Source organism: Simochromis diagramma, unplaced genomic scaffold (assembly GCF_900408965.1).
Source record: "Simochromis diagramma unplaced genomic scaffold, fSimDia1.1 OVJJ01000421.1, whole genome shotgun sequence".
In the NCBI taxonomy this organism is placed as follows: domain Eukaryota; kingdom Metazoa; phylum Chordata; class Actinopteri; order Cichliformes; family Cichlidae; genus Simochromis; species Simochromis diagramma.
Window position 1 is genome coordinate 8423092 of NW_024387250.1, and position 26957 is coordinate 8450048.

The window sequence follows — 26957 nt, forward strand, 5'->3', positions numbered from 1 at the left end:
ATCCAGATTTCCATCAAATCCAATTGTAACAGTTGAACTCACCTATGCTGTGTGTTTCTTATCAGCGTTTTGGCAGTTGTCCCTGTGTATGCGCTGGGTACTGTCATTTTCCTTTTTCAAGCTAAAAGCCTCTTCAGTGATTCACTGTTGGCCAAGATTCACCTTTCTGAGGGCATTTACAGATGATTGGAGGCTTAGAGGGTTGTTTTTGCAGCCGCTGTGCAGATATTGACCAATAAATCTTCACTATTATCAAATCCATAATCAGAGTTCTTATCCTTTGATCAGCTGGCATTAAAGGTCTCTTCTCTGTGTTGAGAAATAACTGAAGTCATGTCTTCAGGCTTTGTTGTGTTTTCTTGATTTTATTTTTAACTCTGCTCAAAGAGTTCCTGCCTGATGACTTCTTCTCTTTGTGTCACGTTGTCTGAAATATTTCGCTGCTCTTCACTTTGTGATTCTTCTGTTTGCATAATAATGAATATTTTTACAGCTTTTTATTATACAACATATAATATATATAATAAACAACCTAATAATAAGTTGATCTGCAGTGAATTATTTATAGAAGACTCTGACTAAGAAGCTGTGGCTACTGTACCTTAAAGATAAAGATGGTTGTACCAAATATTGACTTTCAAGCGTGTCAGAATTGTATAAACTCTTTTTTTTAGGTAAAAAGGCAAACACAGCCTTATTTCCTGTTTTCCCAGCAAAACATAAAGACGTTAAGTTACACATAGTTTGTATGCATATGTTGTTTGACGCTAATCTGATTGCAGAAGGTCTCTCAAGTCCCGCTGTGGTGTTCATCTTCTCTTGTGTTTCCTTGAACATTTTGCTTATAGATTGCTAAATGTCCTTCATAAACTCGTTTTGACCTTATGTTTTGTATTCTCTTATCCATCTCACTAGAGGGACCCTATAATAAAATTGCTTGTTGATCAGATACAAAAGCAGCCAGACATACGCATTTTTCAAAAGGTAATCCATGCTGCTTTGGCTGCTTTGCTTAAATCGCTCCACAATATAAACACCTTTCTCAATCAAAAAGATAAATGGACAAAAAGATGTGAAAGTTATCAGAGAAGCCTTTTGATGCAGCAGGTAAAATACCAAGTCTATGTAATGAGGTAGAGTTTTTCCCAGAGTCCAGCAGCCTCTTCGATTTGACTGCAGTAATTGTGGCTCATTTTGTTTGTTTATGTTTTTGGCTGTTTCACTGCCCTGCTGAGAAAAGTGGACATCGGCCTCTGTTTGAATTCCCATTTCCTACCAGTAATACTCAGCTGTGCAGATCATGAAATAGTGGCAGAAAGAAAAATATATTTGTTAGATCATCAAAACAGAGTTGTCTTTAAAAGAAATCTGGGTTATGAGGCTATTTAAAGAGAGCGTGGGGGAAAGATGATCTTGGCTGCAAAACAGAACTTGTGTTTTTCATGTGTGACCCACAGATAATTCTGCCTTGTGTCCAATATGGGGGTACAACTGTGGTTGGCTTAGCAGTCATGGAGCTCTCAGAAAACATACGGGATTAACCCAGTTTTAGTGTGAATTTAAAAGGTTCCCAAAGAGGATAAAACCCGTGAGAATGATGATGAATGTCATATTTCTCTGCTGTTTGAAGGGAACTTTCTTTTAAGTTTGCTTTGGCAGATGTTGCAAACTGAAGCCTAGCACACACAAAATGCTACAAAAACTCATTAATTCACATATTAAAGGGGTCACTGTACTTCAAACAAAGCGCTTACCAGAACATCAAACGGCATCTAAACCCCCCCGAATTAGGGAGGCTACGTCCAACATTGAGTGAGCACGCTTACTTTACCCAGAGACTGGCCATGTGTGTGGAGGAGAGAAAATGGGCAGGATTAGATTTCACAAAACTCCCTTTGTCTCTTTTTGTGTAGAGACAAATGTAACGAGATGGATGCCTTCAAGGAAAGATTTTCCGTATGTTGCTCTTTATGATGGCAAGCTCGTTAGAATGTGGCTTTACAGAAGAATTAGAAACGCTTAGATGTGGGCTGAAAACACATTGTACTAACTAGTTTGTTTTGAGCTCACCCAGGCTTGAAGTCTCCACTCCAAACTGATATTGTTTAAGGATCGCAAACTCATTTAGTGTCAGAGAGCTCTAAATGATTTGTGAGGGACCCTGGTGGAAGTGATGAAGTCTTTAATTAACAAGACGTCTGCCTGACTTTCCTTTTATAGCTCTTTTTTAATGGCACTCCAGCCGCAGCCTGTGGTCTCAGTCATGCTGCTCCGTCTGTCTAACGTGGTTTTCGTGCACCACTAAAACCAACAAACTACCATCGGCATATGTTCAAATATCCCATTAAATGTAGGAGGTCCCTTTTATGCCCTTGTTAGCTTATTATGTACTGTGGCTAAGTTGAGAGTGTGGGCCACGCTGAGAACACAGACGAGCCGCCGTCACAGACAGTTTGAAGTTGTATGAAGTGTAGTCACGGTGGCACAGGAGTCAGTCTTCAAAGACAAGAATCGTCACCCTTTGAAGAGACAAACGTACCTGAAAATCAAAACACCTCCAGGCGGGAGGAGGAGCAACAAAATATGTGGGATTGTAGCATTTCTGCTCAGTGTACTGCTGAACTCTTGTTGCACTGTGTATGATGTTACACATGCACATGCAGACACGCGGATGCTTTACTGCAAATCTCCAAGGATTAGAGAATATGCCGAGACTTTAGATGTATAGTAAATAGAGGCGGCGCACTCACTCTCAGTTTTACTTTGTTGATAGCGGGAGCGTGAAACCTCAAACAACCTCTCCCCTCCCCTTTTAACACTCTCTATTCAATCCTCTATGGGTTTGTAACATTTATTGGGCTACACAGGAATCCTGCTGGGCTTGCAACAGCACAGACATGCTCTGTAAGGCCGTTAGGGACAGCCAAGTCTTCTGTGGAGCTGAGAGAGACACTGAGAGAGCAGAGGGAATTGTGACTGATTCCCACATTTTGCTCCAAGCATTGATATGGTTTACTATACTTCATCTTATGCTATACACAGTATGTTTCTTTCTGTCCCAAAAGAGCAATCTTTTAAAAACTAATTAGCTTAACCAGTTTCTTACTTTGGTAATTTAGCTCTATTACAAGTTTGGAAGAGGAGTAAAATGATATGTAGAAAAGAGGAGGAAACAGCACAGTATGGTGCTCGTTCCTGAACTACTATACAAAGTTGGACAGGAAGAAAGATATATATATATATATAAGAAATGGGAAAGACAATTTCATCCTACCTTTTTTAGAAAAAAAACCCATTCCCATCTGGGGAAATATTGCAGAAGAAGAGTTATAAACTGCGTGAGAGCATCTATTATTGATGCTCTGTCTGTGGCTGTGGTCTTGTTGCAAGGGTCCTTTGGGGGATAGCATATCTACTCGCAGGAACAGGAGTGAGCTTTTACTCTTTCTCTGCAGCACCGACCACAGTTTTTAATAGTGTTCTGCTCTGCTGTGTGTCTGAGCCTTCCAAGGTTTTGTTGCATTAATGGTGTCCTTGAATTATTGAGGATATTACACAGCAGCTTTGACCCACATTTCTGACCCCTTTGTTTGCAATCTGTATTGTTTGTAGCGTGATGCTAAATTTCAAGCTAATCTGTGCTGATGATCTTTTCACAGGAAGTAGTCCAGACAAGGCCGAACAGAGCGGGGAGGCAACCAGACCGCAAACTTATGAGACCGCCGTACCTCTGTTGCTGAAGGGCAAAGAGCGCAGACCTCTCAGCCAACTCACATCTGGGGTAAATACTCTCAAAACCATTTAGCAGAAATAGCTTATTGGTAATAAGCTGACTCAGCCAGATACTGAGCTAATGTCAGTGTGCTTTTCAGAGTGCAGCCAAGTATAGATGTCTGGCTTTTTGTTTAACATAACCACAGTATATGATTCCTTCCTCTGTTGCCTCCATCTGTTGCCTGTCTATTTAATTTCTTTTGGTAGAGAAGTCCCCTCTTTTGCTATGTTTTGCCTCCATGTCATGCCCCTTTTTGTGGTTCTTCTCCTTCCATGCTCTCGCCTTTGTTTTGAACATGTCCTCATTTCTTTGTTAAATATGAGCTTGCCACACTACACTAGACACTACATATTGTGAAATTATTGCTGAAAGCTCTGTAACAGCTTGTAAAGAGTGTCATTTCGTTCATGTACTACACATTATAAGCTAGATTAAAAGATATATACAAATCATCCCTCTCTGGTTTCTCTAAACATGCCTTCTCAGGCTATGAAACTCTGTCTGTTCCACTTACTACAGCTGGAAAGGGAAATGTTTGAAATTTGGCATCTCTACCTCAACTTAAGGAAACTTTCCAGAGGAGGGAAATGTGTAGGTGTTCAGAACTCCCTGAGCAATCAAACACTTTTCCTCGTGAAGGGAAGTCACCATCTGAACGATTTGTTTTGTTTAGGATTTTTTTAGGGTAACTTGTGATTGTCTTATCAGAGACTGCAGTAAAAGTCACAACACAGAGGCAGATTTATGCACACACTGGTCATTTTGTTGGGTATACTTTGCTGTTCCTATTGTCTTCAGCAGTGCCTACATTTTTCATGGCACAAATTAAACAAGGTGTTGGAAACATTGATCATTTCATCAAAGATTTTGGTCAACATTGACATCATAGCATCACACTCTGCCCTAGATTTATCAGCCTTGTTGTAAATTCCTCTTCCATCACCTCATAGTGATGCTCTTGTGGATTTAGAGCTGATGACTGTGCAGGCCGTTTGACTGCACTGGATTCACTGTCATGATCAAGAAACCAGTTTGAGATGATTTGAGCTTTGTGATATGGTGTGTTGTCCTGCTAGAAGCAGCAATATTCAAGGAAGCTGTGGCATTTAAGCAGCTCAGCTCACAAATCATGCAAACAGCAACAGCCTGAACTGTTGATACAAGGCAGCATGGATCCATGCTTTCATGTTGCTCATACCAATGTCTGACCCTATCTTCTGAATGTTGTAGCAGAAATCTATTCATCAGACCAGGCAATATTTTCTAGTCTTTTATTGTTCAGGTTTTGGGAGTCGTTGTGCATTGTAGCCTTAGTTTCCTGTTCTTACCTGCAGGAGTCACAATACTTGTGGTCTTCTGTTGCTGTAGCCCATCTGAGAGATGTTATCTTACTGCTGGTAATAGTCCGCTGACATCTGCCGTCAACAAGGCATTCTCACATTTTCACAGGCATCTTCAGTCTCTGCTTGGTTAGATGTATATTACACATTTGTATCGATACGCAGCTGAACAGGTGTAAAATGGTCAGCTACGGTATACCTGCCTTGTGTGCCAAGTAGAAGTTTTCTTGGAGCTGTAAAGTATTGCAGAATTATGACACATTGTCTTTGTTGCACAGTAGACATGACATGAATTGTCCACACACATACTTGCAGACACACAGCTTCAGACTGGCCAGCAGAGTATTTCCCCGAAGGCATCGGTCAGCTATCCTAAGAAATGTCACTGTGAAAGAGCACTCTGTTCATCTAAAATATCAGCTGATGAAATATAAATCCATTTCTGCTTAGTGTGAACATGTCTGACCCTTTTTCCTCTCTGCTAGCTTACGTTCATGAATCCTTTTTTACAAAACTGAGGCTCTAAAGCATGGACCTTCTTTGCCTCTGTTTTGCCTTAAGGACGATGCTAATTTTCAGAAAAGCATTAACTCATCTTAAAGCTATATTTTGGAAATTGACATTTTAATATTTGATAGAGGATTCAATTTTTAAATGACACTTGCAGCCATTCGTCATTAACACCAAACTGCTCACGTCACGTAATCATTACAGCTGTTGCGACACTTTTTCTCTTCCAAAAAAATCAAACTTACATTTTGGACCAAGTCTGAAATACTGTCAAAATACATTATTGCAGATTTTGTGTTTTTATACACCAGTGACAAAAAGTCCCATTTTAAGTGAGTCTTTATCAATTTATTGCAAACAAACCTTGTCAGAAGCAAAGAAGCAACATGTCATTGAGTGACATGTGGTTTCCCACACAACACCATTAATTAGTCCTCCTCCTTGTTCCATTATTCTTTTGCAAAACCTAAACCAATCCACTGTCAAAGCATCTTAACATTGTCTGTTTTTAGACACATCTTCATTTGTTTCCATTAAAGGCTTAAGGATTGTCATGGTATAAATGGAAGTTGATTCCAGATTTGGGAAGTGAATGATGTGGAAGTTTTCTTCCTGTTCCTCTAGCACTATTGTGCCTTGCCCCATCCTGCTTTGTGCACGAAAACGTCAGCTGAACCTTCACGCACGTCCACAGGCAGGATTGGTGATTTCTGGGCATGACCTCATATCTTTTTGTGTTTCAGAGATATCCTGCATCGCTGCAGCTGCTGGTGCCCGCAGAAGGTGAACAGCTGATCCTGTTGCTGGAGAAAAATGAGTGAGTTTTTTCTTATGACTCATTTTAATACTCACCGGGTGCGTTGAGTTAGAAGAAACTGCATGTTTAGTATGCTAATCACACACAGAGTCAATAGATAAACCATGCTCCTGACTATTGCTTCCTCGAGTTACATATGCAAGAGGACAAGACATTGTGTGGGTCTAGGATACGGTATAGTGTATTCAAGGAGGGAGAAAATAATATGTCCCCTTGTGATTGGATTCTTTTATGGTTCAGTCTCTTGGAAGGGCTAAGAGATGAAAGCTGATAAAGAATAAGGCAGCACAGAGCTCAGAGGACATGCTCGTCCTCCCCTTCTTTGCTTTTCAGCATCTCTCATCACTTCTCTCCCTTCCATACTGTGGAAAATAACGCTGTGAACTCTGGAACGAGGGGTGAGGATCATGTAGAGTTCATAAATATGTAAATATAGCCACACAAAGTCACGCACAAACTGAAATACACTGAGAAGAAATGTATATAGAGAGAGGCAAGAAGGATAGCTGTAAAGCCAAAAGAAAAACCAGGTTACATGTCCGGGGGAAATTTAGAATCTTACAAGAATGATTGCATTACCGATTCAGGTCTTGTGTCTGTCAATATTTGTTATTCAGACGGAGTGGAGACATAATATTTTACTCTGCTGCTTTGGGATACGGATATTGACATTGAATTGATAGACTTTGTTCAGAACTGGTGAGGCCCCTTGTCCCTGCTAACTCTCAGAACAAACTCAAATTGGACTTTCGAGATTCAAAATGCAGAGCTGTGTGCGAGACAGAAAATGAAAACCAAAAACTGTTGTCGAAATTTAGAAATCAAATATCGATTCACATCTTTATTCTCCATTTTAAGGAGCGATTTCAGCAAGTGGTCTATTATGTGAGCAGATGAACAAATGAGTTAGCGTACATCCCCTAGGTACTCGGCCACTCCACGCTTCGATAATTCAAAACACTTGCAAAACAAACTAGAAATCAGCTCATTCTCCTCTCTAGAAACGAAACGCTCCTTAGAAAAACACTGTCCCAACTAACCCTTCCGTTCCTTGCTCACCATGTGACCTCCTGTAACCTCAGCATCAGCTGTGAGTCATCCGTCACCGGCTGTCACCAGCCTGGAAGCAAGCTGCCTTTCCCATCCGGCGTGTCAGGCCAGATGTGTCCTCTGATATCGCTTCAGCAGTTCAGCCAGCTCAGAACAGGTGGTCTCTGACCTCTACGTGTGCCTGTTATGTCGAGGGCGCATCCGTTGAGTCTGGGGTAGGAGGAAAGATGAGGGCACTTAGGACAAAAAGTATGTTTGTGGTTTAGTGAAGTCCTTGAGGTTTTTTAGCAATATTTAAGATTCAGACACATTGTCTCTGCTTCCGGCGTTTGGTGGAGGCAGACACAACATGCGCTTCTGAGGTGCTGTGCAAATTAACATTTTTTTTTTACTCAAATCTGCATAGTGCCTGTCAGTACATATTTCTTCACCGGATAGTCATCAGAGGCCATAGGATTAGAAATAGGATTGAACTTTGCAGATATTTATTCTGTGATTGTCTCTGATAGGGGACATCAGGATATGACTGTTTAAAGGTATAGCTCATTTTCAGAAACAGCAGTCAGTGTCTGTCCCAAGCAATGTTTAGACCCTCAGGGCCTTTTCATTTCTATCCAACTCATAATGATTTTTAACGAAAAAAACTCCAGGGAATATCCTTGGGCTCATGTCTAGTGCATCTGAAATTTAGTCTTTTGTATAATTTTTCAAAATCACGCTTAAGATTTGAAGATTATAATCAAAGTAAAGGCGGTTCGTCTAGCAAGCCTTCACACAACTGAATTTAATTAGAGGGGACATGTAGTAAAAACATTAAATGGAGTAAAATTTCCAGAATGAAGCAAATAAGAAGAAGAACAATTTAGTGCTGGTATTCAGGAATCGGATACATCTGAATGTGGAGAGCCCTAGATCTCAGTACTGTTTCCTCTTTTTGCTGAGTTATTGCATGTTTTTGGTGAAAGCTCATTTTTTAATTTTATTTAATTTTTTATTTTTTTGCTTCAATGTGCTGAGCCCGTGCAGTTTGCTCATTTGGCACTGCTGCAGAGCACACCTGTTCCATGGCAAGTGTGAAATGATCTCAGTCCTTACCAATATAAACAAGCTACCAGATCCAATTAATAAACTGCTGGTTGTTAGCTGCTTGGCGCTGTCCCATGCAAACTTGGCTATAGCAGGACAAGTACAAATCTACTGAGGAAGAAATCAGAGGAGATTTTCTGTTTGCCTGTGTGTATTTCTTAGGCGGCATGCACAATGCCTGTATGCAGAGTCAAAGTCCCTTTATATTTGTACAACTTGTAAATGAAGTGTTACTGCACGAACACCTGAGCTTCAGCTGAATTTGTTTTCCCCTGATGTTAGAGGCTATCTCTTTTGTGTTCTTGCCAGCCATGAGGACCAAACTGTCTGAATTCAAAATGTAAGCAGCATAGATTGTACATTCTTTTGTCAGTCCGTCATCATAGCTTTTGAAAGAAGAGCCCTGCAAAGCTTATTTTCAGAATATTCCTCTTTGTGAATACTGGCTCCAAAAAAGAGTCACTTCTGTGGAAGTCTTAGTACTTTTGCACTGTACACTGTATTTTGGCTTTTATTACTTTTGTACCCATGCAACATATATATCAGAGAGTTAGTTCATCCTCTCTTGAATGCCATACCATATCATTTTTCCTTTCCATCACAGTTCATTCAAAGTTGGCAGTAAAACAGAGACAGAGGAGACATTATATCCCCATTTTCATAAAAGCAACATGAACATCATCATATATGATATTTAAGGCTTGACCTGTTGTACAGAGCAAACTGTGTTAGACAGACATGAACACCTTTGCCAGCAGTGGCTGCTTTGAAGTATAGCATTGATCAATAGCACTGTTGCCCGGCTTTAAATGATTAATGGTGGCCATATGGGACATTACACATTAGTCTTGATTAAAGACTTCAATAGCACTGTCTGGGGGACAAAGATACTTCTGTGTGTGTGTGTGTGTGCGTGTGTGTGTGTGTGTGTTTAGGTATTACTCATGCTTTGGGGACTGAGGCATTATGGGGATATGGGTTAGAAGGTAGAGAGGATCATCTGACAATCGGAAGGTTACTGCTTCTATTCCTGGTTCCTCCAGTCCACACGTGTTCATAAAGGCATAAAATACAGTGCTGTATGAATATTAAAGCTAATTATAGCGTTATATGTGAAATACACTTTATAACCAGCACTCTATTTACCATTTTATGGAGACAAATGTTGCTGTATTGTAAATAATTATAATGCATGGATGAAATTTGAGGTTAAATTAGGTTAACCAAGTAGTATTAATGATTTTTGATTAAAGATAAAGTACGTTCCCATTAAATGAATGCAAATCAGTGAAATTAAGTCATAAAGTCACTGAAGTCATGGATACATAACTGAAAATGTTGGGGCTGTTGCATTATATGTCACTATATATGCAGAAAACTAAGAGTCAGATTCTTGTACAACTGTGTATTTTGTGTTGTCTTTTTGGAAAATGAGTTAAACTTAAATTACAGCGATTACCACATTTACTCTAAAAAGAAAAAAACCTATTGGGGATTTCGGTACTGGATCATTCCGTCTTCTGAACACGTAATTGTAGGAATATTAAAATGCCAAATAATGTAAACTGTTGACCTGCAACAGAGTTGCTGAGAAAATAAGTACTCAATGAAATTCAAATATTTCCTATTTTGAAAGGTTTTCCCGATGCTGTTGAATGGAGTTTACTCAGAAGAGATCTGAGTAAACTCTTGAACACTCGGGCCCTTTTCTTAAGCAGTAAACACATAACACAATTTTCAAGCTGCATTCCTAAAACCACTTAGACCAAACAGTGAATCACTCATAACAACTCTTTTTTTTTCAGAAAAATAAAAGAAGCACATGGGGGGGAAAAAGTCTACTGAACATTCATGGTGCACTTCATTGGAAAAAATAGAAAATATGGCATTCAGGACATGGTACCATTATGTGGCCATTTACAAAAAGGGAACAGTGACAAAGAGGACGCACGCAGGCACTCACGCACATATTTATATTGGCAACATGATGTACTGAAGCGTCAGTAAAAACCTGATGATCCACAAACTAAATGGCCTGTTCTCTTCTTTTGATCTCCTGTTCGTGGTGGCCACGGAGAATCAGCTGTGATTGGGTTGCACTCTTTGCCCTGCCTCCTTCATTGTCATTCCATGAGCGAGGTGTATCGCAGTTCCTCAGATTTTATCTAAAATTGCTGCTCTTGTTCTTACTCTTCATCATCCATCACCTCTTGCACACTGGTTGCTTCTATCATCACTGGGGTCAGTCTTCAAATCACTGAGCTGTTTGTGGACTCTGAACTGGGTTCGTGACATCATTTGCAACAATTATGGATAATTTTGAGCTATTGTGTGGAAGTTATGTGCTGTATGTTTAAATTCTTCTGCATGTGGTTAACATTATGTATCACAAGTTCATAATCTGTTTTAGTGAGTGTGTTTTTAGAGTTTTGCATGAAGATTTGATCAAATCTGTTAGTTTTGTCTAAGGTTTTGCAAAAAGTGATTTAATACATTTGTTTAGAGAATGGCGTTCTCTTTTTTACAATTTAAATAGTGAATACATAGGCTAGGCATGCTTATTGTGCTTCACTATGATTTTTAATAAAATACATCTTTTCAGCTTTTCTTCTTGAAACACAATGAGCTTGATGTGTCCATATTCTAACTAGCTCACTACACAAGACCATGCATTTCCCATTGAGAACATTTCCTTTCATTCTTCTCTGGCAGGAAAGAAAAGAGGAAAGAGGCCTTTTGAAACACATGGCCACATCTAAACAACATCATTATGCTTTTGACAAAAAAATCCCCATAGCAACATCCTCAGTGTGTTTTCCAGGGGAAAGAAGATGCACTCTATTTCAATAACACAGCTGACAATGCCAACATCTCTCTCTTCGTGCACCACAGAGCAGATATATTATTACGCAGTCCATTCACTGTGGAGAGTTTTTGGCAAAAAAAGAAAAAAGAGAGCGATCCCAGGTTACTGTCGACTATGAGATAAGTTGAACTTTATGCAATACCCATGTGTTTGGGTGTCAGCTCTGGTACCTAAGCAGGCCTGTATTAGGGACTGCATGTGTAACTACTCAGTGATAATAAGTAATAATGTGTTTTCAGGCATTCTAAGTAAGCACGGTCAGTAAACGGGTCAGAAACTGGATCTTGGAAGTTGAAAACAGCAGCAAACTTCCTCTACTGGGTTCTTCCTGCACCAACTCTTCTATCACTCCCACTTCCTCTGCTCCAGTGAGTCTGTGATCGAGTTGTAGCGATGCTTGCTTCCTGTCACATGTCTCTCTGTTTCTCTGGCTATATTCAGGTCCCCCCACTGCCACCAACCCCAAACACCCCCTTCTTATGCTATCTCTTCCTATCCTCTCCTCCCACGCTCCCCACATGCTCGCTTGTGTTTTCACTGGTGGCAGCTAATCTGTCACCACGCAACCTGAGACCCTGTCAAAGCCACCGGTGGGAAACGTTGGACCCCAGGCTGCTGTTTGGTGCCAACGCATGTGTACTTGTACTTTGGTGCCAACTCTCTGTATGACTTTGTCTTTGGATGCCAAGCCATTTTGTTGTGCCTGTCACAATTAATTCAGACATTATTAGGTTAAACACCTACAGAGGATTTGGGTTAGCGGCTTTCTTTGCTCCATTCAGTTAAATAGTTGTTCTCAGACTTTGTTTTCATAGGGATTAAACACGGTGGAACATTGTATTTTATTTTGTTCAGTGGCATTGGAAGGTTATTTTTGTTGCCTTTCGACAGAGCCAGGATATCTGTTTTCTCTTGTTTCATGCAGGTTAACTGCAGTAACAATGGGTCCCTTTTCCTGCTGCTTGGTCAGCCAGAAAAACAAAATACTTTGGCAGTCAGGTCTATACATAGACGAGTATCCCGAAACACACATCCAGTTTGTTTGAGTATTGATCTGATTGTGAATTCTACCTCTGACATTGCATTTGCAGTTTTTGTTAAGCTTGGAGCGCATAGTAATCACATTTTGCCTCCTGCCATCTTTAATTAGTTAGCTGAACAGTTTGCGGATAATGCAGATCGTCCTTGGGGACAGTTGCCCAAATCTTGAATGACACTATGAAAAGGAGAGAGAGGGAGGGTAATTTTAGGTGTTGCTTTTTTTTTCTTCTCTTTGTATTTGAACACTGGGTCAAAGCCAAGCTCGCTCAAAGACGCTCACATTCGACACTTTTTTCCTCTACTTAGAAATAGTTAGAAATCTGAGGTTAGTACTGAGCCAAGACATCAAATCATCCAATTTGATGTCATCCAACAATTATCCAATCACATGACAGCGACAGTACATTTAGGCATGTAGGCATAGACCTGCTAAAGTTCAAACCGAGCATCAGAATGGAAAAAGAAGGTGATTTGTGACATGGTGCTGTGCTGGTCAGGGCGGTCTGAGTATTTCAGAAACTGCTGATGTACTGGGATTTTCCCACACAACCATCTCTAGGTTTACATATAGTGGTCAGGGACGAAATGATAGGAAGGCAGTAGTAACTCATTACAGCGAAGGTAAACATAAGAACGTCTCTGAATGCACAAATGAGAAAACTTGAAGCAGAATGTCTACAGGAGCAGCAGACGACAGTGTGTGCAAGAAACTGAGGCTACAGCAGCAGGGGACTGCATCAAGTGCCACTCATGTCAGCTAAGAACAGGAAACTGCAATTGCATTGGCTCACCAAAATGAAAAAATAGAAGATTGGAAAAATGTTGCTTTATCTCACATTCGGTTGGTAGGATCAGAATTTGGCGTAAATAACACAGAAGCATGAATCCATTTTGCCTTGTATCAACAGATCAGGCTAGTGATGGTGGTGTAATGGTGTGGGTGACATTTTCTTGGCACACTTTAAACCCCTCAGTACCAACTGAATTACCACAGCCTACCTGAGTATTTTTGGTGACCATGTTCATTAGTTTAAGAGCACAGTGTACCTGTCTTCTGATAGCTTCTTTCAGAAGGATAGCACACCATGCCACAAAACTCAGATGATCTCAAATTGGTTTCTTCAGCATGACAATGCATTCACTGTAGTCAGATGGCCCCCAGAGCCACCAGATCGTAATCCAATAGTACACCTTCAGGATGTGTTGGAACAGGAGAGTCAAATCATGGATGTGCAGCTGACATATCTGTGCTGTGTCATGTTATTCTTTCAAAATGGAACAAAATCTCTGAGGAAGGTTTCCAGTACCTTGTTAAATTTGTGTGATTAATAATTAACTGTGCGTAAAGAAAATCACATAGTTCCCACTGTAGACACATATTTTGCAGCTTGCACTTGTTGAATAGAGCACTTATCTTACAATTCGACTGCCTAAAACTGTTGCTGGACTGAAACAGATGAAGTCTGGTATGTTGGTGAATAATTTGAAAATGTGTTCCAGGTATTGTTGTGATTGGGCTTTCGCTGAAAAAGTTTAATGCACTAATGCAGTCTATCAGCACATGGTATCATCTATTTGCTCCTGCTGCAGACCTATTTTTAGGTGTCTGCAGCAGCAGAGAGGATGCTGAGGTTGTTGTCATAGCACTTAACTAATATGGTCGTGTTGGTCTCTCTCTCTTTGTATTGTAATTTCTCATTTATGTAAGGGGATATAGTGGAACTTTAAACATACCATACAGAAAATAGAGAATGGTCACCTGTCAACGGAGCTAGTTAGGAGAACACTTAGCATCCTGTGAAGCAATTCACTATTTAGTTTCGAGGCGCTTTGCAGAGAGTAAGAGGCTCCTAATGAGACCAAAGGGGTGATGCATTTGCAGCCTTGTTCGCAAACCTTTTTTGTTTTAAATTACGCTCTGTGATATACTCAGTAGGGCATCAGTGGAATGAACTGTTGCCTCGGTGTCGGTGAGCAGAAAATCTATTATCTGTGTTGGAGTTTTTGATATGTGGAGTGGGGCTACAGATGTTGATGCATAATATCCACATTTATCCTGGGCATCATTTATCTGCATCAGCAGGAAATATGTCCTGGAGAGTGTGCTATATGAGCGATTACATTACCTCACTGTACATCAATAGATTGCTCAAGATAATGAAATGCATGTGCGATTTGTACATTATCATGCACATTCATATATTTGTCTACGGCAGGATGCAGCCATTAGTGTACAGTTTGTCATCGGATTTCAGTTTCTAGGCCAGGGACTCAACCTGCAGAGTATATCATAATAACGTTTCACACACAACCTTTCAAAATCCCTTAGCCATAAAAGCCTGGTGTAAAGGCTTTAATGAGAAATCTTTTTCAAAGCAGACATTGCTTTGTGCATGATTCACATCCTATGCCATATCTCAGCAAGGAATAGAGAATGGGTCAATTGTAGGAGACCCATGAGAAATAAGGACTGAGACAGAACAGCTCAGCAGCTGTTTTACAATCTCATGGGTGTTTATCTGATATGCTTATTGCCAGCAATAAGACTCAGAACGCCATCAGTCACTGCAGGTAATATAAGATATGGAATATAGAGTTGTTGTTTTTTAATTCCTGATGTCGCTTCAGCTCTAGGCGTGCAGCAATTTAAGCGGGTATTGTCATTAACGTTGCAGATCCATTCAGTTTATTGTCTTCCTTTCTAAAATGTGTATGTACACTAGTGTATACAATACAAATTTCTAAGTGTAGAATTTATGCATTTCAAAACTATTGTGTTTTATTTGGTTAAATGTAGATTCTTAGTAATGATTCTTAAAATGTGTTTATATCTTATAATAACTAGACTAGAGTCTCATTTTTTATTGGTTAAAACACAAGTTGTTGTTGTTGTTAACAATAAAAAAAAACTACATGCAAGCAAATAATCTGATTCATTTCAATATTCATTTTAAGATGTATTTTTCTTGTAGTAAAACTTTTCGGTTTACTGAAAATCATTTTCTTACAAACATTGTTATTAAAAGTAAGCTTTGCATGTCTGTGTGTGTGTGTGTGTGCTGTTTGTTTTCAGAAGCATGTACTGCAGCCTCTCTTCTGAATTGGGAATAGCAGAAATTAATCACTGACACGTCTTAATCGTATTGCAAATAAGAAGCTGAGTTTGTGAGATAAGCACTTTTTATGCGCATGTTGTTACTGTTTAGAGAATAATCCAAAACTGCCTTGTTTTTCTTTTCTTTTTTTTTTAAGTAAGTGAACACAGAAACACGTATGAGGAACATACTCAGTCATATTGCTGCAGGTGTCTGTCCATTAGTGTGACTGTGTGCATCTCAGAGTTGTGCCATGTTACAGCAGGCTTAGTTTAAGTTACCAGAGGGCTCCTTAAAAGATGAAGTTGACACATGTAGATTGATAGAAACGAGTCTTTGCTGGCCACCTTGTTAGGTAAAACACTTTAATTGTCACATGGCAGCAACTTAATGTTACTTGTCGTAGTTGTCGGTGTCAGGTGGGCTGGTCTTTCAGAAACTGCTGATGTACTGGGAAAATATCCAGTTAGTAGCAGTTCACTGGGAAAAAAATATGTTGTTGCAATGCTACAGTAACTCAACTAATTGGTATAATCAACCAACCAAGGTATGCAGAAGAGCATCTTTGAATCCACAACATTAAGGAGCCTTGAAGCAGATGGACATTAGTAGCAGTAGAGCACAGTGGGAGCGGGAAAGTGAGATTATGCTACATACAAAAGATTGGAAGGATATTGCCTGATCTGATGAGTCTTGATTTCTGCTTTGACATTCGGATGGTAGAATCAGAACTTGGAATAAACAGGATGGAAGCATGGATCCATCCTGCCTGATATCAAGTTTATTGGTATATTACTGCTGCACATGTCTGTCCCTTTATGGCCGTGTTCTGATGGTTGCTTCCAGTAGTCAGAAAGCTCAAATCAGCTGTTTTCTTGAACACGTCTCTGAGTTCAATGTATTGTTGCTGTCCAATAAAGCACCTTTTTGATGTGGTGAAACAGGAAGTTCGTATCAATGACGTGCAGCTGAAACATCTGCAGCAGCTTTGTGATGCTATCAAATCAATACCGGCCAAAATCGCTGAGGAGTGTTTCCAGCACCTTATTGAATCTGTGTCACAAAGGATTAGGGCAGGTCTGAAGGCAGAAGAGGGTCTAACCCAGTACTATCACAGTGTACCTAACAGTGTTCAGTGAGTGGATAGCTTTTAAATTTAGTTTGACTCTCCAAGCTCTTTGGGGAGTTTAATTCTCAAACATTTCATGCTGGCGAGCCTTTTTAAATACTGATCAAATTTAGAAAACTTAATTTAATGAAATAATGAATGGAAGTAAAATATTTATGTTTACAGTTGGGCTGAATGAATTTTTGTGTAATGCTGAACAGTCTGCCCTGTTTATCTTAGCACTGTGTTCCCAAATCTCTGCAATTAATTTAGCCTCTTTAATGTGACAGTTTCATATAAATACCGAAGATGATGGCCAAAGACTTAATAAACAGTGCTTAATCTTTTAAGCTTGTTACTACTTTACATTTATTTTTTAGTGATATAAGATCAGTGATATTTTTTCAATCCTTTTACCGTCCTTGCTTGGGTTTTTTTGTAGCGACAGCTACTTTTATGGCGTCTGTGCCCTGTGGTCAGTGAGTGATGAATCGTGGTGCATTAAATATATTTAAAACGCAAGCATGCTCCAAACTGCTCTCACTTTCTGTACTCTAGGTATCAGTGAACCACTGAAACTCAGAAAAGGAGCTGTGATTAAGTTAAAAGCACTTCATTGTTTTACCACCCGTAGCCCATACAATAATTGGCGTCTCCTGCTCAATACCCAGCAACCATGACGCCTTATGTTACCCTGCATCAGCGTCAGTGACAGACCGTTCACCCCGATCCTTATGTTAAACTGATACATCCGTGCCAAGTGAAAGTTACCAACTCCACCATGTTTGCAGGGTAATGGGCTGGAGAATGAAAGATTGCATGCTATTATCTTATTGGAGAATCAGTATAGGATCTGTGGAAGTGTAAAGAGTGGGTTTAATGACGTGAGACGTTTTTTAAGAGGAGGGGAAGAATGCCTCATGCAGTCTGGGACTGGAGAGATGATGGTCTGGGACATGTGTAGTCAGTGGACCATGTTATAATAAAGTAGTTGCCTAATGCACCACACGTGCCCCTTGCAGCTTATAGTTTAAAGTTTTCTTCCTCTCAACTTTTAGATTTAAGAAAGGAGGAAAAGTGCCAGATGTGATGGATGAATGTGATTGTGGGAGAGCAGGAGCTGATGATGATATGCACCAGTTATTTCTTCTTCTTTTTTTTTACGAAAGAAATGGCTGAAGAAGACAGAAATCAAAGGGAGGGGAAAAATGAAAGACATCTTTAATGTCTTTTGTGCTCAGCTCTTAATTGCAAATTTCCCCTGAAGGCAAAAAAGTATGGCTGAACAATGAGGCTGCCCAGGGGAACCACCATAGATTAATTGGACAGATAGGAACCCTCTGACATTAACATTTATGCATTTGTTTACTCTTTTTCAATGAATAATAATAGGCCACCTCCCTTGAAGATCCCTACTCTCTCATTAGTTCCAGTTTGTAGTTTGTTATGGATGGGAATATTGAAGCAGTAAACGAAGAGTTCATCGCCGTTCTGGGCAGGAATACAAAAAGTATTTCCAGAGAGAGTTCAGAACATTTTATTTTCACAACTTTTAATGGAGATTGCGAGCTTCTGTACATGTACATCAATTATCTATATTATTAGCTTCACTATCCAGAGGGAATGTTGAAGAAGGCTTTTTGGTGTTTTGTTGGGACAAATGCTGAAGACATGATTTACAATATGAGATTTTGAGTCATCAGTTATCAGATATTCAGACATTTTTTATTTACATTTTTTGATGTTATTTAGGGGTTTTTTTTCTACTATCCCTCATCTATTTGAATGATAATGCTCACATAAAGTTTTGTAAGATATATTTGACACATTTCTGCTTTCACTGTTTTACTCCCTGCTCTCTTTTCTTATAGAAAATGGCACACACTAACTATAGAAAGCTGAAGTAAGTACACCAGCTCTTTCCCAACCAACCTACTGGTCTTTTTTGGACATGGAGAAGTCTGTGTCTCTTGAGGTGTCCTTTGGGTGGTGCTTCAGTAGTATGGGTCCATTGTTATGGAGCTCTTCAGTGAAAAATAGCTTGGCATTGTTGGCAATAAGTCAGAGCCCTTCCCACTGAGTGTACCACTCCAGGGTTTCCTTTCTTCACCGTTTCTTTTCACATCCTTTATGGACAGAATTTTCTAGGTGCAGCCAAGAGGCGGAGGGTGTCTGTGGTCTCAGCATCTTGTCTTTCCTTTTCCAGATGATGTAGTTTTGTCGGCTTCATTGACAGATGGTCTCCAGCTTGTATTCTGGGTTCTCAGTTAGAAAAGGGTGGAGAGTTCTCTCTGGGTTGGGAGTGACTTGCTGCGCTAAGTAGAAGAGTTTGGGGTGTGCACTAATGTAGATGCTGTACAAGTCCATCCAGTGGTCAATCTACATTTCTACACTCAACTATTGCCACAGAGTGTGAGTAGTGACTTAAACTAGGGCAACTGAACTTGCTCAGGAGGCTGTCTGGGGATTTCTCTTAGAGATAGAGAGAGAAACAAAGTCATTCAGGAGGAGCTTAGATTAGAGCTGCCATTCCTCAACACTGAAAGGAGCCAATTGGGGGGATATGACTAGCATACGTTCTGGATGAGGTGTTTCAGGCAACTGGGGTATGATCCCAGTATAGACCCATGATACGCCGGAGAGATTATATTGCTCTGCTGGCAAGAGCTGGCTGTGGAGCGGGAGGTCTGAGCATTTCTGCCTAGACTGATACCCCCCGAATCATAGACCTGGATAAGCAGGAAAAATAAAAGCAGAATGAAAAATAGTGGAATGAAAATAACATTATAAAGTTATTACTTTTTTTCCCCTAAATGCACAAAACACTTCAAATCCTCTGGTCACAAGGATGTTAAGAATGGATTTTTAACATGTAATCTCTATATGCTCTTCCACTGAAAGCATATTTTGCTAACATCTTACGATATAAAGTGTTTATGGCTCGCTGCACATTGGTGGCACAGAGCTTGCCTCCAAGCATTTTGAGTTTGTGCCATCATCATCTCGTGCCCAGAAATAATCTGTACTCCTTTGTTAGGGTTATAAAGAATTCATGAGCTCCTTTAGCCGCACATTTCACAAGCAGTCTAATGTTTAGCTGCGTGAACTCGGTGCATTAATTACAACAAACAGCCTCAGTGGCGCGATATGTAGAGAAGATGCAAACACCAGAGGCTAATTTTGCACAAGATGGACAGGTCGGGCCTGCACTTTAGCAGCAAACCATAGCCAGAGAGAAGTTAGAGGACTGCCCTGAAATTGTGCACAGGGATCACTCTTGCTGTGCTGTAGATGAGCACTTTTCCCCTCACACTGATTTGAAAATGTATTCCCCCTTTAATGGGAGCAGGGAGAGTATGACATCATGCTCTTTGTACAGTTATGAGGAAAATTATGTTTAGTGTGGGAATTATTTTTTGGTATTAAAAATTCCGAACGTGTGGGCCAGCAGCAGTGAAACAGTTCATTCTTTAACAGCCCTGCTGTGCCTGTTAGCTCTGGTGCTTGGCGTTATGTTCACAAGCGAGGAAAAATAATAACAGTGATATAGCTTCAGCAGAAATTGCAATGTTTCCCACCCAAACTGAAGTGTGCTTTCATTAGAAATATCAAAAGGTTTGAGGTTTGACACCGTAGCCGTTTTAATCCTTGTTTTGCACCTGCAGCCTTTCATTTTTATCCAAATTCTGTTATCATTTCATAAGACTCCGTAGCAGTAAAAAAATGCAATGCCAAGGAAAAAAGAAAGAAAAAAGCAATGGGTGGTTAAAAAGAAGAAATATCCGGAAGCATGAAAGATAAGGTTACCCTTCATCAGGCTATAAAAGAAAATAAAACCCTTTAGAGTTGAAAAGGACATGCTGGGTTTCAGAGGGAGAAGCTTATTCAGAATGAAGAAAGTGACTCCATTATCACTGAGTGCTTAAAAACCTCACCTGCTGCACAGTAATACGATCACCTTTCACTCATGCTTTAAAGTGATCAGGAGAGGGGGTTAATCCAGTATGGATATCTGTATGAATTTGTGTGATCAGAGACATTTTTTTTATAGAGCCTCTCCATTTCCCATCAGTCACCAACCCCCCAGACTTCTCTTATTCCCCAGGGAAACAGATAAGACAGCTTTACCATTATTTCCTCTTATTCGTGTCTGATATTCCTCATTTATGCAGCCTACAATCCTCGTTTTCTCGGGTAACAACTCAAACGGTCGGGAAAGAAACTGTATGGCAATTGAAGTGTCATGTTCAGGAAAAAGTTTCTTAGAGTTTATTATGAGATATTTCTGTTTTTTTACCTGTGATTTCTGTTATTTTTAGAGCGTGTGAGAGCGAGAGTGGCAACCTTTACTAACTGTGCCCCTGCCATGATTCATCACTCTCCTCTGCTTTCAAGCACAGGGAATAATGTTTTTCCCTCTGCGGTTTACTTTACTGATGTGATGACTTCAGTTGCCTTAGGCGCCACTTTGAGCACACAATGCCATGAAGCCTGAGGTGAGGGACACAGACAGACAGACAGGGCTGTCTGAACGAAAGCTGAACCATCTTGGCGACGGAGAAGGATGAAAGAGTATTCAGATATGAAAAATCAACTTTGCTTGTAAGTTGTGGACACGGCCACTCGGAGATTGAATCATTTGTATGTGCAGGGGCACTTTTAGGAAAAAGTGTCATCATGCGGACCTCTGAGGACTCGCTGCAGGATTTTTTTAATAGTCAAGCAGCTGCTCCCTCTGTGACTTCTTCCTAAGCAAAGAGAGATCTTGACTCATTAAGGAGCTATCTTTGCTTTGGTCAGTCAATATTTAAATAGGCCTGCCCCATCAGCCAGCATGTTTGATATTCATCCAGTGCCTGCTGGAGCATATATAATGGAAAATCTTAGTCTGCTCATCCATGAATGTGACTCTTTAGTTTCGCTTATGGTGGTACTGTAAGTGTTACTATGAGACCCAATCCTTTGCCCGGCTGGTAAGAGTTTCAACGTATGCTGGTTGGATCTTTTTAGTTTAATAACTTTAAGAAATATAAGGTCGTTTGTCATTAAAGTCTGTATGGATATTGATCCATATAAATGAGCTCTTGGCATCAAAATATCCTAACAGCTGCTTGTTGAATTGGCACAAAGTTTGGCACAGGTATTTATTTTTCCCTGGTGATGAATCCTTATAAATTAGATTAGATTGGGGTGACTCGGACTCAGGATTTAGAGTCTTTGTCTGTTTGAATTAGTCATCTGCTAATCGGAAGGTTGGTGGTTCAATCCCTGGCTCTTCCAAGGAAAGGACAAGGTACTGAACCCCATCAGGGTGTGAGTGTGTGAATGTTAGGTTAGGAAAAAGCACTTTTATGAATGTGTGTGTGTGAATGGATGAATGAGGCATGAAGCAGCACCTGTAAAGTTAGCAAACATTATAACAATAACACTGGAAACACACAAACTAAGATTATTACACAGCTCTAAAATGCTGCACAAGTGTTGCCCACACATTATCTTAGGTCATTTTTATTTCAGTGCGAAATGTCTCAACAGCTATTACATGGCTCACATCAATTTCTGAACAGACAGTCCTCTTCCCCAAAGTTGAATATGTAATAAGTTTGGCATTTTTCCGAATTTTTATCAGCCGCTATCATCAGATGTCATTTTAAATTTCTCCGTACCCCCCAACGTTAATGATATCCTCACCCACCTCAGCTGTGTAGCTGCCTAACATTTTGACCCGACACCTTAAAATTCAGTGAGACAACAAAGATGAAAGTAATGCAAAAATGGACACGATGACTCTTTTATGAAGCCAGTAAAGAAGATTAAAGGAAGGCTTTTCTTTAATTATGTAGTTCAGGGAATTTTTTTTTGTTTGTTTGCTTCCCTCACTCCTCCCACCCTCACCACTGTCTCTCCCTGGTTTTCTCTGGTTTTGCTGGCTTGTACACTCCGGTGCACTCACAGCCACAGCCACGGCCAAGCCTTAGCTGAAGGCACACTGAGCTGTATGTAAATCAATTTGGAACGCAGCCGTATGTGGAAATAGAATTAGACTTGTCAGCCACACCTCTTTAGTTCCTCTCTCGTCTTCATCTGCCTCTGCTTCTGTAGTAGTCTGCTCTTTTTGGAGTTTAGCATATGCTACCATAAGTAGCAGCTATAGGAAGGCTTAGGGGTTAGGCTTGTGGGGGAGAGGGGATTAAAAGAAATCACTGAAGTTAGCACTCTTCAAAGGAAGTAGAGAGGCTGCAAGAAGAGCCACATTGCTCTCAAATGGTTCCATGCTCAAGGGGATTTGTGTAATGGTGAATTATTACATGAGACACAGTCACATGTATATAAATGAGTTTCTGCACTTGCACAGAACGTCGTACTGGCTGGATCAAGAGAGAAAGATGTTATTATAAACATCGATCTGTGTAAACAGCGAGTGATGCATTTAGTTTCCGGTTCATCGATCACACCGTTGTAGCGACTCTTTGTCTGTTTGATTTGATTCGTTCTTTTTAAATAAAACTCATCAAAATACTTGCTCAATTCAGAGACAACAATAGTTCTATCTCCTGTAATTTCAGATATGGCAGAAAATAACATCTGCCAGTTTGTTTTATGCCTCTAAAATGAAGAAGGGTCCTCTGTGGTCTGCCGTAATGAGTTTTTATGCTGTCCTTGTCTGTATTGTCCCTGCATTGTGCTAGTCCTATCTCTGCCAGCCTCAGTTGTTGTGTATGATATAGTGTAGCGTTTCACTTATGCCAGCAGATGGAATGGAAACACAAATGTGCTGTATGTTCATCAGAGACGTCGCGGGACGTCAGATTTTGAAGGCCAGATCGGCTATTTCAGCAACACAATGAGCGTTCTTGCAAACATATGTGGGAGTCTTGATTCAGATTTACTGGAAGGTCCTTTCCAAATAGTGAATCATGCTCCTAATTATATTTAAACATCACACGCATGAGCAGCACTCTAGCCTCAAAAGGCAGCTGTGGAAAGCTATTCATCTGGCTTTTTAGAGACAATCAATAATTCATGCAGTTATTTCAGAAAAGTTAAATTAAATCTAAGGAGGCGCATGTAAGATGGGAGATTATTCTTTAAGACAAATATTATTTTCTGCCTCCCAGGGGTGCTGTTAAACAGCCCGTCATTTATCACAATTAACCTGGGCGGCCATTAGTGGGCTGTTAATTAGATACTACACTGTGTCTAATGAATCGCAACACACAGTTAGGACCACAGAATCTGTGGTTATTGACTTAAACAATTACAGGAATGAAAATGAAAAAGAAAATGTGTTTTTCTTTGTGGAGGTGTAATATAGTGGTGTAGACACAGAGTCATCCCGCAGAGCATAAAACATCCTGCAACTTATTCATCAGTAACAGCTACGGAATAAATTATCAATCCTCACAGTATGCCGTCATTTTTCTCATGTGGAATAAGGACAAGTAAAAGATGTATTTATTTTCCACATGATTCAAAAATGTCAACACTTTGTCTTTTGCAGCATAATCATGGAAAATTGATTGACGACAGAGGTGGGCTGTTGGCGCCAGTAAAAATTGCTTAATTATATGGAAGTGTACACTTTCTTCCTTAGGTAGCTGTGTTTTAGTTACAAACATGAGCATTCTGCGTACTGGGTCAGATACACGACACAACATTAGAGCGCTGCGACAGTGAGAATCAGAAGCATGAAACGGTCTTCAGCAGTGTAAGATACACAGATACGCACCAACTGAGCTGCAAGATAACCGGTGAGGAAATTCTCTGCAAACGCACAGTAAACATTCATGGCCTCATAAACTCTGTGTACTCTTGCCAACAAGTTGATTACAGGGAGATTCCATCATGTAAATCCTGCAGCTTTTCCGCAGCGTGTGTCTCAGTCCCGGCGGCCACACTGCCCCTAAGCTGGCTTTCCCAACATGTCCCAAAAAAATACAGCACGAGAGCATTTGCTTGGAATTACCGCTCACGTGACACAAATCCCATCTTTACGGCAAACTGAGCCGTTTCGTTTCCTATAATTGTGCTGTGGCTGTTTCCGAGCGCCACTGTTAAACGTTCACTATTAAGATACATATTTTGGGCTTTTCCGAGAAGCATGCAGCATCCTCTGATGTGTCATCAAATTTTTATGAGACGTACCGGGCTCTTCAAAGTGATTACTGGCCGCTCGGCTTATCAGATTTGGTTTAGAGCTTGCTAATGGCGTGATAAGGCACATTAAAGCGATAATAAGTATTTAATGAAGTTTAAATGTGGTCAGGCTCGGGGCACAGAGGATTGATCTTCCTATAAACGGGTAATAAAATAATTAACTGTAAATATCCAGATAAGACATTAAATGGACCTGAAGAACGGAAGAAAAAAAAAAACACTATTGGCTTAATGCCTCACCGTTGCCACTCGTCTCATCTAATTCTGGTTTGTGGTACATGCGATTTGCGTGAGCTGGCACAGCACTGTGGGGTATGTGTGTGATCTAGTTTTTAAGTCTCCTCTGTTACTTTTTTGCCATATAATCACCTTTAGGATAATACACGTCAGACTTGCAAAACGTATTGTTGGTTTTCTGGGTATTTCCACCTCCCTCTCTTCTTCTAATGCACTCTAACACACACACATCCTGAGATCATCCTGCCTGATGTCAATCTGAGTATACAGCTGCAAAAAAATGGGTGTTCCTGCTGCTCCTTTGCCAATGCTCAGGGTGGGTCTCTCCATGTCCATCTGTTCATGGCCTGTAGAGGAAAGCACACCCACTCTCTCTCTCTCTCTCTCTCACACACACACACAAGTGACACACAGTTGAAAAGATATGCACAGATACACACTCACGCATGCTGAGAAATGACATCAGCATTTGGTTCAACTTGTTCATGCTGAATGCCAGTGGATTCACTTATGAATCACATAATAAATTTACAGAAAATCAAGTCTCTCCCCGCCTCGGACTGCTAAGTGTTTCATCCACATCATCCCCCAAATCCTGACAAGCAATCTACATATAAAGTCAACTGAGGGTCAAGTCCTCTCGGTAGTCTGAAAACAAAGTCTTCTTTTTTCTAATCGATGAGTAAATAAATGGGTTTTTTATGCTCTTGTCATGTTCTCTTCTTAGGGGTCTTTTTGCCAGCCATTACACCGAGACACATTACCGGGAGGATGGAAGTGCAGTCACCGGTGCTCACAACTTCACGGTAGGGCAGCGTTGGAGTGCTTTTGACATTTATGGTCAAGTTGATGTTCAGCGATGCTGCACAGTCACGTTGTAAAAAGTGACCCTTTAAAAACTCACAAAGACAGACGAGTTTTTTCTTTTTCCAGAGAATCAGCTTTACTCATTTAAAATCAAATCTAGGACAGAAATGAGAGTTTCGTTGTCGTTTTTTTTTTTTTTTAATTGCTTCCATGTGGTCGAGTTTGTATTTGAAAGCCTCCCACTGTTGGTGAACACACTCTATCCCGTGGCCTACTTGATGATAAGCTGTGTTTCATGCTGGTAGTTTTTCAGCCAACATTGCCATCAGGATTTTATTATGGAATCCCCTTTTAGCAGATGGTTTATTCTTGACTGCTTGTTTTATGCTGTGTTCATGCTAGCTGTGCGAGGCGAAGTGCTCGCTAGTCTTTGGAAACGGAGAAAGTACTTCTCAAGGCTTTTTAGTGTGACACATGGATGGTTGAAATCAGTTTATGTGGCTCAGGGGGAAAAAATAGCACAACTGATCCTTTATAAAAAAAAAAGCTGTTTTATTTTGTTTTTAACATAGTTCACAGCCTCTTGCCCTTTTTGCTGCCTAGGTGGATCGTGGACACTGGGGACACTTTTTAGCCAGTTTCCCCACAGTTTAAATTTTTATCATTTAATCCTTCATTGGTGGATGTAAGAAGAATTCTAACAGACTGGAGACCTTCAGTACCTGCTGAACAAGTGTTAACCCGATTCAGTGGCAATGAATGTGCTGTACTGAACCTGCATTTCTATATATTTTTCATATGCAAATGATTTAAAAACATTTGCTACTCTTCTAGCATGCAAGCCCACACCTAAACCTGACCTGACCTCTAATTTAGGATGTAAATTGACTCCTTAAGCAGCTTAGCAGTGGGTCATTATTTCATGCTGCTTAACAAAACATTATTCAGTTCTTGTCTGTCTTTGGTTAGAATACCTAACTCAATTTGGAACAATGCAGTGCATGTCAGCTAACAACTTTAAGGAAATGAATAACTTAGATACCAAGAGGTTGACTGTGATTTACAGTC

At 40.2% G+C, this 26957-nt stretch overlaps 1 protein-coding gene across 2 annotated transcripts in view; it reads left to right on the forward strand.

Moving 5' to 3' along the window:
* The window catches only part of adam12b (ADAM metallopeptidase domain 12b), an 88789-nt gene that overhangs the window by 9366 nt on the left and 52466 nt on the right, over positions 1–26957 (forward strand). For both annotated transcript variants that reach the window (XM_040001406.1, XM_040001407.1), the window contains exons 2-4: positions 3660–3781; positions 6369–6442; positions 25810–25888. In XM_040001406.1, coding sequence (XP_039857340.1) covers positions 3660–3781; positions 6369–6442; positions 25810–25888 — 275 coding nt within the window. The remainder of the gene's footprint in view (positions 1–3659; positions 3782–6368; positions 6443–25809; positions 25889–26957) is intronic.